The 12,055-nt window shown below is 43.7% G+C and overlaps 2 protein-coding genes across 5 annotated transcripts in view; one reads left to right on the forward strand and one right to left on the reverse strand.

Annotated features, from left to right (window-relative positions):
* CYFIP2 (cytoplasmic FMR1 interacting protein 2) overlaps positions 1-12,055 on the forward strand; it is a 56,429-nt gene that overhangs the window by 36,214 nt on the left and 8,160 nt on the right. For 3 of the 4 annotated variants that reach the window (XM_033006195.2, XM_042790459.1, XM_042790458.1), the window contains exons 24-28: positions 4,273-4,416; positions 5,965-6,055; positions 6,750-6,880; positions 9,977-10,049; positions 10,563-10,657. In XM_033006195.2, coding sequence (XP_032862086.1) covers positions 4,273-4,416; positions 5,965-6,055; positions 6,750-6,880; positions 9,977-10,049; positions 10,563-10,657 — 534 coding nt within the window. The remainder of the gene's footprint in view (positions 1-4,272; positions 4,417-5,964; positions 6,056-6,749; positions 6,881-9,976; positions 10,050-10,562; positions 10,658-12,055) is intronic. The other variant, XM_042790460.1, reaches the window with a different exon arrangement.
* Positions 1-12,055, reverse strand: part of FNDC9 (fibronectin type III domain containing 9) — a 35,017-nt gene that overhangs the window by 4,377 nt on the left and 18,585 nt on the right. The gene's annotated exons all lie outside the window — the stretch shown is intronic.

A 12,055-nucleotide genomic window follows, 5' to 3' on the forward strand; every position in this document is an offset into this window, starting at 1 on the left:
AGATTGGGCATCATTTATGTATTCTCATGAGTGCTTCTGCTTTTCTTGCCACTGCCAGACCCAGGGTCATGCCATACTCACTTGAAATCCCTCTTTCAATTTCCCTGGTTGAATTTGCCCTCATTTTAATGAGCAGGCAGGCAGATATAACCTGAAGGACAGTGCATGCTGCTGGCACTTATAAAAATAGTTGTGGTGTGTGAATGGGATGGAGACACTATTTTCTGCTGCCATGTCTGTAGCAGCAGCACAAAGGCGTTAAGGAGCTGTGGTTGATGCAAGAGGTGTTGGCAGCAGGGGCTGCTGATCCCTTCCAACCAACTGCGTGGGCTGGGCTACCTGGCCTGCCGTGGCCATCAGCTTGTTGTAAATAGCAATGCATACAGTCCCGGAAAATCAGTACTTGGTATAGTGACGCATTATTCTGAGACACAGAATATACACAGATACAGTAACAATACAGTATATAAACATGCATGCTGTACTGTTCATGTGCTGTCCATCCCAGCTAAGGAATATGTATTTTTTTTTCAGGAAGTCGTACAGGGAGAGCTATATAAGGAGCATGAAGGTTGCCTGTGGCAGGGGAAGGAACCAGGCCACAGTCAGGCTGTTTGACTTAGGCTCCTCTGACAATTCTGGTCAGAATTATTTTTCACTTTCTAAGACTCCTCATCTGTTGCACTGGTTAGATTGGCTAAGAGCCTGGACTAGGCTTGGGCTGCGTGCAAGTCCTTTTTTGTCTATAAGTATATGCCTCTTTCGTTAGCTCTTAATTTTTCCAAGGGGGTTCTGGCACAGGTAGTATTATCAGTCTATTATCTCTCTCTCTGAGCTATTTTACCAGATAAAACTCTCCCTGCCTTCCCTCAGGTGAGCTCAGACAGGTCTGGGTAATGGCCAACAAGTTCAGAGACATGGAAATGACAACAGGGTTTTGTTTTGCTTCATTTGCTGCTAAATCTGCTCTGGAACATCTCTATTAATCTCCTGAGCTCCCAAAGCAATGTGGCAACCTTCCCGGCACATGCTCTCAAGTACGGACAACTGTCCCTGAGACCTGAGTGGAGGGTGGAACACCTGGGATCTGTGGGACATCGGGAACTCTTCCCCACGTTGCAAATCCCAGCCTCCTGGTCCCTAAACCTGCCTGTTTGGCCCCAAACCAAAGGTGGGACAAACCTCTACAGTGTCTTCAGCAGCTGCTGCTCACAAGAGGCAGCGAGTTTGGGGGCTTTGCTCTGGCTCTCGGAGGGGATGGAAGTGGCCGCCCAGCGCGGGGGAGCGAGCCATGCCGTGCAGCCAGCTTGTACCTTCTGCTGTTTTGTCTTAAAATACCCACTGGTGTCATTTTTTACATCCTACAGTCTTTACCCCAAGCTGTGTATCTCGCCCTTAAATGGAGTTATATTTTTAATTGTTGGCAGAGTATTATTATTAGACTCAAGCCTGCTGCTAATATGCTGTGTGGCTCTGTGGAGAACTCGATGAATCTACCTCATCTTGCAGACAGGCGGTGATGAATCATCCTGCTCGTCTGCAGCCAATGCACATCCTAAAATGTGTCTTCTCCCAATCAGGCTTATTGCCGAGGCCCCCACTTGAGGGAAAAGCCCGCTTGAAAGCAGCTCTCCAGCCCCATTTTCCCGCTGAGAGGTGAGGGAGTGCTGGGAGGTGGGCGGCTGTGCAGCAGCACCAGCCACTCACTGCCTGCACAGCAAAATCTCAGCCCCATTATGGGGAAAACCTGACCAGTTGCCCCACACCCGGGTACTGGTGGTAGTCTATCTTAGGGGACCATGGCGTGTGCGCTGACACAAGACCGGTCTACTAGCCATGGAGTAGCAAAGAGGTTTCCAGAAATGAGTGTGGATTCATGAGCCCACTGAAATGGGGGTATTTAGTTTCCCCCCATAGTCTGGATGATCTACTGGTGTGCTAACCATGGGGAAATAACAGGACAAAGGGTCCTACAGGGAGGCATGGGAGGAAGGTGTGAGGAGGAATCTCAGGGCCACCTGGATCACCCCTGCAGCACGGTGCTTTCAGGGGGTGCCTGGGGCTGGAACAACACATTGCAAAAGCCACAGCAACAAAACACCGTGGGAGCGTGGCTGGGCTCAGCCCTGACAGGTTACTGGCTTCCCTCTGGGATGATCATGTTGGCCATTTGGCAGATGTTCCAGGCTGGGCGTTACCTGCTGTTTAAACAGACACACTTTTCAAAACATAAACTATTGCTGTTTTTTTAGTTGTGTTAGTGTATGTATCTCGTGGCTTTGGATCAGTCTCTAACAAATAGATTTTTAAAGACTTAGTTATCTAAGGTCGCAGATAGAAGCCTAAGCAGGATGCTTAAATGCCATTCTCTTAACAGGAGTTGGCATCCAAGCAGCTTTGAAAGTAGACTTCTGTCTGTCTAAATAATTTTTAAACTCTGGCCCATACTTATTCAGGGTCCTTTTGTTTAGTTTTGGTGGGAGAGAAAGTTCATGCTTGTTGTGAATGTATCTACTACAGAGCCTCCAAGGTAGCCTTTCTGTGCATAATAGTATTAAAGGGTTTTTTTCACCTACCAGGACCAGGAGGTGAAATTATATTTCACAGAAAGTAGGGGACTTTATGACTGTGTCTTCTTTCTGCTACCTCTTTCAAAAAGTACCTAGGAATTATAGTAGGCAGTAAGCTGCTGGATGAGAGCAAAGGGGCTGTAACAAAACGGGGAACAATTAATTAATTGATTAAAGCAACTGACATGTCTAGGAAAGTGCAATCAGTACATCAATCCGCTGAAATTCTGCATCTGAGACCAAAAGAAAATATTTTTCTGATTCTTAGTAAATTATTTCACTTTGTAACTCATTAGTAACTCAAATGAAGTGCTAAAGTAAATCTCGGGGAAGTGAGTCAGAACTGAAGGATGACTGAAGCTCTTAGCTGGCTGTATCGCAATGGCTGGGAGCAGCAGCATCGGAGGACGGACAGCGTTTTGTCCTGTTCTACTGCTACTTCACCCTGAGCTCCTCAATGTATGGGTTCCTCCGCTCTGTTGAAGTAACTGGCTCTGTTACTGGCAGGGAAGGGAATCCCTGTAGAGCGGGGTCTGCCATTCCTGCAGGCTCCTCGCTGCAGGAGGATGCCGTGTGCCTCTAGTGCCCAGCAGTCACGCCAGGAGTGAAGTCACCTTGCACACTATATTTGGGATACAGTTTAATGTGTGTTGTTATCCTTGTTTCAGAAAGATCTTTGGGTAAGCATGAGCCAGGGATTTATCTGTGTTTTGCTGGAAGGGGCACTACATACCAGAATCTTTTCAAGAATGTGCTTTTTTGCTGTTTACTCAGGCTGCAGTTATGGATGTCGTGGGGGGAGACTGCAGCCCTTCTCTGCTAGGCTGAATCATGATGCCAACACTTCTATTGCAGATCCTGAGTTGAACATGCAGTGTCTCAGCTAAATCTGATTTTCAGTATTTTTCCTGCAGATCACATAAGTGAATTAATCCCCCCTAGTTCTGTTTCCCTCACACCAAATGGATCCTATAAATATTCCAGTGATAAAACATTGCAGCAATTTCCACATTTCCAAGATGACACTGATAAGATAAATTCCTGGAAATCACTTTCTGTTTTCTGTTGCTAAAGATTTTGGGGGGCCAGCCCCCTGGCTACAATTTTCCCTAGACCAGGGTTAGATTCTTCCCCTTTTCACAGTACCATGGGGATGTCTGTTAAGTACAGAGGCTGATGTAGAGCTTTGCAGGATGCAAAAAGGATCTTTTCTATGTCTCTTCCAACTGCACTTAAGATCAGATGCTGCAGTTCCTACTTTTCTTAATAAGGCTCATTTAAAGCAAGTGCCCATAGAAAAAAAAATCTGTCAGGTTACCTGTATATAAAGCTTTTTGTTTTAGTAGAGAAGAATTTGGGTTTGAAGAGGCTAAGGGCCAGTGAACTGAAATCCTCGACTGGGAATGTATGGGAGAGTAAATTACCTTGGAAATGAAAGTGGTGTTGCTACATAACACAATAATAAAACTTGTGACATGACAGTGTGTTGTGATTAGAATATATCTGACTATGTAGGAATAAAAGCAATCTCCTTTTTACCACAAGAAGTAGAAGAAATGGGAATTGTCATGGGTATTATTATTTCTCCTTCTATTCCTTAAAAATTATTTGATGTGATGGAACGTAATACTGTGATAAGAGAATTACTTACAGATCTAGTAAATTCTCCTGTCTAATTGTCATTGTGCTTCTAATTTCTCAGCCTCTCAACATTGCCTACAGTCACATCTATAGCTCCTACCGCAATTTTGTGGGGCCACCTCATTTCAAGACGATCTGCAGGCTTCTTGGCTATCAAGGCATCGCGGTGGTCATGGAAGAGCTGTTAAAGATCGTCAAGAGCCTGGTAATTCTGAGCCTAACCTTGGCAATGGAGAAATCTTGATGCCTTGAGAGGCACAGGCTGACATTCAGCCTGGGCTTTGGGTTCAGGGAGTTCACATCTCAGCACCTTCATGTCCCTTGATCCACACTGAAATGCTTGTCTTAACAGTCTGATTTTCACTGTTGCTGAGGAATCCCACCGATTCCTGTGGGATGATGGAGTGTTTCCACCATCTTGAAGTGTTAACTCTGATCAGCCACCTACATCTGGGGGTGGTGGAGCTGGCATGCTGCTTTGCTAAAGGCCACTGGGAAGTGATCGGGTGGGACATGGCACTCGCGGTCCCTCAGCACTGCCTGTGCTGCAGTCTGGGAGATCTTCAAGACACGTGTTAGTGCTCAGCAATAGCACCAGAGCGCTGTCTCACTGCCTTGTGATACCCCTGGAGAGCTGCAGGAAGGTACAGAGCAGGCAGCAAAACTGATGAAAACAACTTTTTGAGTCTTTATAAGAAAATAGCTGCTATAGTTGAGTCCTTATTCAAGCCACACTGTCCATTTCCGTCAGGTATTCTGAAGCCCTATCTGCTTTCTACTTCTCTCTTCTTTTTCAGAAGAGAAATGTGATGTTCACAGGGAAATGATCCCATGTGCTCCCTAAGGGCACTAACAATACCAAGCCTTAAAAAGGAAGGAGGGAGTGTGCAAACATGTATCATTTTTCAGGTCATACTTTTATACTAAAACACTTGCTTTAGTGGAAAGATTTCCATTCATTATAAATATTTAAATTCTGTTTTGACTGCAATTATGTCATTTTGAACTTCTCTAACAAAGCAATGTAAAACTGAAAATCTCAAGTGTATATCCAGTTTCCGTGCTGTAAAGCAACGTAGCCACTGAAGGATTTGTGTCTCTTAGTTGAAAATGCTGTAGCTAGTGTGTGAGATCCGACAGCATTCAGCACAAAGATTTTATGTGTGGCTAAATAGTGTTTAGTGCATAATCCCATATAATGTATCTACAGGAGGCAGGTGTATAACCCCAAATGACAACAAGTGCTTTTAACTAAGAAATAAACTTTGCTCTTGTCCATATTAGTTCAAAACATCAGATCTGTAGAAACTTGTTCTACATCCATGTAAATTCTTTTTTAAATTCTGAGTATCTAGTGATCATTCCTCAGGTGGAAGGAGCATTTCCTGTGCTGAGGAATGACTCCTTTAGCATGTCTGGTGAAATGCTTTTTGGATTAGGAGCACAAGTCCAGCTGGGTATAAGACTGAGACTTGTTTGGATTTCAGCTGCAAACAATGCAAACACAGCAAGCTGTATTTTGAAGTCGAAAATCCATGCAGCTGGGATTTATTATTTGGGAGGAAGCTGTAAAATAACTCCATACACTTGGTCTGAATTTTATATTTGAGTGAAATCCAAATTAAGCAACTTTTTCTCAGACTCCAGCTGAAGTTTAATTCTGTGTCTGTAGACGTGTCCACAACCAGCCTCTTTCAAAACCAATGCCAGGAGAAGCCGTCATTCCAGTTTAACCTCCCTTTGTCTCCAACAGCTGCAAGGCACCATCCTGCAGTATGTGAAGACTCTGATCGAAGTAATGCCCAAGATATGCCGCTTGCCAAGACACGAATATGGTTCTCCAGGTGGGTGCTACAGATAGATGCTTGAGTAAGAGTTCACCCATGTGTTGGTACAGCATTTATTCAGGCGCACACTAGTAATTAAACAAGGTTTGGCACCTGATGTGCCAGTTCAACATGCAGCCAGGCTTGCTGAGACACACTTTCAGCTGCTTTGCTGTTGACACTGGAATGTGCATAGGAAAGTTTTCCAGGAAATCTCCCATTGGAAATTTCCCTTTGAACACACAGATGGCTGATAAGGGAATGTCTTCTGGTAGCTTCTGTTTTGTTTTCAGGATTTTGTAAGCTTTTGTTATTCACTGATTCACTGATACTTGTCTAAAGCTCTATTTAGATGATAGAAAGATTTTTTTGCAGCATGACTGCAGTCTGCCATTGAGCTGCGTGGGGAAACTCCGGCTGGTATACATGAGCCAGCACCAAGACATCCATTACAGTCTTGAATCTCTTTTTCCCTATGATGAGGAAATCCAAGGACTTCATATGAATTACTCTTATTTCCCAAGGGTTACTGAAAGCAGGATAAGACACTGTGTGCTAGTTCTCCCCAGTGCCAGTCTCCATCTATCTGTTTAAGAGTTACAGCTTGCAATTTGTGATTAAGGAAATAACAGGCCCTGATTGTCCTTTTATCCAAGTTACCGGAGTGTGATTCTGCTCTTGCTTTTCTGACTGTCCTTCCTTGTCTTTTAAGGAATCCTGGAGTTTTTCCACCATCAGTTGAAGGACATCATTGAGTACGCAGAGCTGAAGACCGATGTGTTCCAGAGCCTCAGAGAAGTGGGCAATGCCATTCTCTTCTGCCTCCTTATCGAGCAGGCTTTGGTAAGGCAAAACCCCCCTGCACCAACAGACCGTGCTTGAAATTGCCAACTCAAGAGTATAAGTGGAAGTGGGTTCTCCAGCAGAAGAGTTTGGGAAATGTTACTTTCCAGCTTCTTGTGTGCTCAGGGTCTCTCAGGGCATCCATGGGGATGGTGCACATTGGCGCTTGGTCACTGACATCTGGGATTGCTGAAGGAGAATCTGAATACTGGAAGATCTAGATTTAATTCTTGGATCCAAAGCTACCCCTTGTTTGTCCTGCTCAGCAATAAAACCAATTGGAGCTTATTACTAGATTGTAAGCTCTCTGGGGCAGGGATCAATACTTTTTTTATATACATACTTGTATAGTGAGAAGTAGATTTGAGCCTTCTGCTCTTTTGGGGTGCCAGTGCAATGAAAAAAAAAACCTGATTGATTCTAATGGTAATAAGGTTAAAACAATCCAACAGGAAGGAAATCTCAGAAGAGCTGATGATATATTTCCTATGACTTACCTTCATTGAAAACTTAGCTGGAGTGATGACTTGGTATTGCTCCCTGCACAAGTGTTTTACACAACATCTCAGCTCATACGATGTCCTTTCTGGTATGGGGCAAAGCCTATGACTGAGTGCCACACATCTTCTCAGCTTCTAGTTTTTCACACAATAAATTTACTTTATAATGAATTTATCTCATAGTTTGGCCTAGAGAGGAGTGGTCAACAACACAATTTTACTTAAAAATGCATATTTCATGTCACAGTGGTTTTGGCAGGGTTATTTCAGTTTTTCCAGAAATATTTCAGAAAGGCTTCCCTAGCGTAACATGGGATTTCCAAGTAAAGCCAGAAAGTTTTGCTCAGAGCAGAACCAGAAGGAAGTTCAAAGATTCCACATTTTATCCAACCATAGAGCACACTGAAAACTGAAAATCTCTGCATGTCCTCAGAATGTCTATTTCTGCCCTTGCCTTTGCATTTTAATCCCAGATATAGAGACTTAGTTCCCGGTATGGTGTATCAAACACATCCAGTGAGCAGTAGTTGCGTTAGATTATGGAAACTAGACAGATGTATATCACCTAGCAGCTTGGCTTTACTTTATAGAATGACCAGAGTTGCCAACTATATCGTGGCAGTTTCTGTTCTTTTTGTGGCTTCCTCAGTGCTTTCTGCTGTTCTCAGTGTTGGATTTTATGCTGGATGTACTGCATTTGCCTTTTCTGTCCCATCTTTAAATGGACACTTAAGGGACACATGGTGGTTTCTTTTAGAAAGCATTCATTTCAATGCAAAAATGTTCCTCCGGTCCCAGGAGCTGTACATCAGCAGTATACTGGCATTTTAGAATAGCAGAAAATAAAGAGAAGACGACTGTGAGAATTTGGGGATCTCTTTAGGAAGGATGCCCATCAAAGTCCACGTCTGCCCACTTTCCGTGCCAGCCAAAGTCTCTCCTTCTCTAATCCCCTGTTTTTCCGAACAGAAGTAGATTCAGAAGATAAAGCCATTTTGCACGCTGCAGGCACTGGTTCTTGTTCACTGGAGGATGTCAGATGTGTACAGCCATCAAGTAACAAGATTGTTCCTCTAATGGAGCTCTAATGCATCAAGAGTAATTGCTTTTACAGTGCAGTTATCTTCATAACTGTCAGAATGATCTAAGGCTGGTGGTGGTTGCTGGCAGAGACTGCTCTAGTGAAGATGTGCAGCCTGCTCCATTCTACCCCCTTTTTATTGTTTAAATTTGAGGAACAAGGGGTTGCTTGGGACTAAATTTCTAAGCAGAATTCTTACTCTCAGGTAGTGGGCCTTGGGGAGGAGATCTATTAATAACAAAACTAATTCTGGGACAGATATCAGTTGAATGCAGGCTGAAAATGGGGAAAATACTCTTTTTTATCACAGGGAAACAGCAGTAAAAGAACATTCATCCTGAAATGAATAGTGTTTTGCAAACAAAATATCCAAGGTGACAGGCACACTCTGTTAGCATCAGCATCTCTCTGCCCATGGAGGGACCCTGGACTGTTCCTCTCCCTCCAGCACTGTGTCACAAACTGCACTCCCACAAACTCGCTCTCATCCCAGCATCCATGTGCCAGTACAGTCTCCTGCAGCTCCATCCTACACTGTCCTCTCCCTCTTGGCTGGAAGGTGGGGTATCCACCCATGCAGCTTAACCAGACCCAGCCGAGTCATTCCATCTGGCCCCTAAATATTTTATGCTGTGCTGTCATGACCTGCTTTCGAGTGTGTCTAAGTCTCTACAATAAGCTCAGAACTGAAAGCATGTCCTAGAACTAGACATTTGTAGGAGCAAACTAATGCCTTGTTGTGATGCAATGCCTCTGTGTTAAACAGCTTTGGTTTCCTTGCTGCTGTTTCCCATTGCAGACTCGTATACAATGTATTGTCAGCCATCGCTCCTCAGTCTCCACCTGCCTATTTCTAGGTTTCTCCTTGTGCATCTGTGTTTGGGATTATTTTTTCTCAAGTGCATTGGCATGCATTCTCTCAGGTGGCATCTCATGATGTTATTCCTCTCTGGCCTTCTGTATTATTCTCCCTGGTGCCTACACCACTGGGATTCTGGTCTGGTAGCCCTGGCTGAGAACACCATATAAACAACCAAATAATTTTGGACCAACATATTATGTAGCTATTTGAAATAGAGCCATGCATCAGTATATTTTACACATACACATCCTAAAATAACTAAGCCAAAGGCTAATTTCCACCTGGGCACTCTCTGTGAAAATAAACAGCAGAAAGTCTTCAGGGTAGGATGAAACTGAAACCTCCACATTCTTTATCCCCTCTTGCTTACAGTGCTAGTAAGTGGGACAGAAAATAAATATAAAGCTCTGGCCTTGTACAGGCAGCAAGCAACTTATTTGAGTTAAGGAAACTCCCTGGCTTAAGTTGAGAGGTATTTCTTCCAGTTTTACTTCATTTAGGTTCAAACCATTGGCATCACTACTGAGCTGGGTTGGATTTGAATAGGTGCCATAGACGTGAATTGTTGTAGTGTTGCCCAGGCCCCTGAGCCATACACTCAACCCCTGTAGGTATTTTGTAACTTACTTTATCTTTCTTTCTTCCTGCCTCAGTCCCAGGAAGAAGTTTGTGATTTGCTGCATGCTGCTCCCTTCCAAAATATTTTGCCCAGGGTCTACATCAAAGGTAAGAAGCTGAGAGGGAAACAGTGGACAGACTCAGAGGTCTCTGCCCAGAAGCTGTTTCTCTCCCATTTCTGCTGAGGATTAGTTCTGGCCCTGCTTCCCCCTCCAGATAGATAAGTGGATACAGCCAAAAGTCAGGTGGAAACAAATGCCAAGGGTGCATTTTCTGTAGCCTAGTTACAGACTGAAACCTTAGTCAGTTTGGGGGTTCCCTTAAAGTTTTAAAGCCATTTCACAGCCTCTTTGGAGAATGACAGCATGAAATGTCCATCTCAACAGGAGTGATCAGTAATAGGGACATGCTTCTGGACATGTGTGATTAAGCTGCTGCTGAGACTGCAATTGCACATCCCTCCCTTCTCTGCATCACTGGTTCCCTCATTTGCTGTCGGTTTGGCTCACTGATCCAAAGTCTCGTTGGATGGTTGCTGGGGGGCAGCTCTGAGCAAACTCGGCGGAAATTGCGGGTCTCCACTTCCTCCTCTCATTTCACTGTTTGCTGCTCGCTTGACAGAAGGAGAACGCTTGGAGGTGCGCATGAAGCGTCTCGAAGCCAAGTATGCCCCACTTCACCTGGTTCCCTTAATAGAGAGGCTGGGCACTCCGCAGGTAAGGATTTCATTGAAAGGGATGGCTGTTGAAAATTCATAGCAGTCCCCCGATGGCCTGTTTGGCCTTGGGAAAATGATTTTTTTTATTTTTTTTTTTTTCCTCCATCAATCGGACAAGAAAATCAGAATCCTTGCCCTAGCAGACACCTTGAAGGTAAATTTGTGAGTGGGTCCAGAGATGGTGTGTTGCTGCCTCCGGTCTGGAGAGTTGGCAGGGAGCTGTAAGGCAAGTGTGCTAGAAGCCAGCTCTGAATTAGAACAACTCTGGAAAACATTTCTTCTCCATTTTAAAAACATGAAGAATTTCTGGGTTGGTTTGAGGAGAAACTTTGCAGGGCTGTCCCTGACTTAATCAATTGCCATCACTTTTCGGGGTCCCATTTTAGGGCTGCAGTGTGGTCCATTTTTAAGCTCATCCCTGTCAAGGAATACATCTGAGAATGGTTTCTCCCCTAGCACATGCTTAGAGCTTCAGCACATGCTTAAAATTACGGCTCCATCTAAGTGTCTTCTTGAGGTGGGTCTCAGCTTGGAAAAGATGTCTTGTGCAGAAATTGAGTAATGTTAAAAATATCTCTATAGATTGATCAACATAATAGAAAAATTTGAGCTCCATTGATACCAATAGCCAAACTTCCACTGCCTACTTGTTGGGATTGATGGGATAAAAATCATTCAAAGTATGAAATGAATCAGCACCCTTTTTCTGTAATGTACTGCCAGGGGAATGGAAAAACACTCAGTTGCATGAGGTGACAGATCTATGGCAGGCAGAAAGTTGTTGATTTTTTTTTTCTTGTTTTTCTGATGGATCAAGGACATTTTGAACTTTGCTTCATTGGAAATCATATGAAACAAAGAAATTGGCTGGATAACTGATGGCTTTGTCTTACTTTGTAGACATTTCTCTCACTTCCCATTGACTTTCTTTTAAAGGAGACACTCGAGAAAAAGAATTCACCTCTGTGTTTTTGTGTCTTTGTGTTGGTCTTTCTATCTCCTTTCCATGCAAAATCATCATTGAAATCTGCTATTAGAGTCCACTCGTTGCTTATCTCTGCCATAGTTATGATGGTGATGAAAACAAAAGGTATTTCATGTCCCACTAAAAATTAATTTTTCTGTAAACCGTTCCCATATTCATCACACAGGTACAGTTGAGTACCAGATCTTTTTTGAGCTCAGATATAAATGAACACAAGAGTCAATTTCTATAGGTGCCTCCATAACTTCTAAGCTCGCTCCTTATGCAGTTTTGGACATGCATTTTGGAAATGCAGTTTTGGACACAGACCATATGGGATTTTTTTCATGCAGAATCATAAATGTCTTTTAGCAATTGTCCAGAATCTGAGCAGAAGTTGCCTGCTAGATGCCTCTCCCACAAGGTGGCCTT

Source organism: Tyto alba, unplaced genomic scaffold, assembly GCF_018691265.1.
Source record: "Tyto alba isolate M040663 unplaced genomic scaffold, T.alba_DEE_v4.0 Super-Scaffold_17, whole genome shotgun sequence".
Taxonomy (NCBI): domain Eukaryota; kingdom Metazoa; phylum Chordata; class Aves; order Strigiformes; family Tytonidae; genus Tyto; species Tyto alba.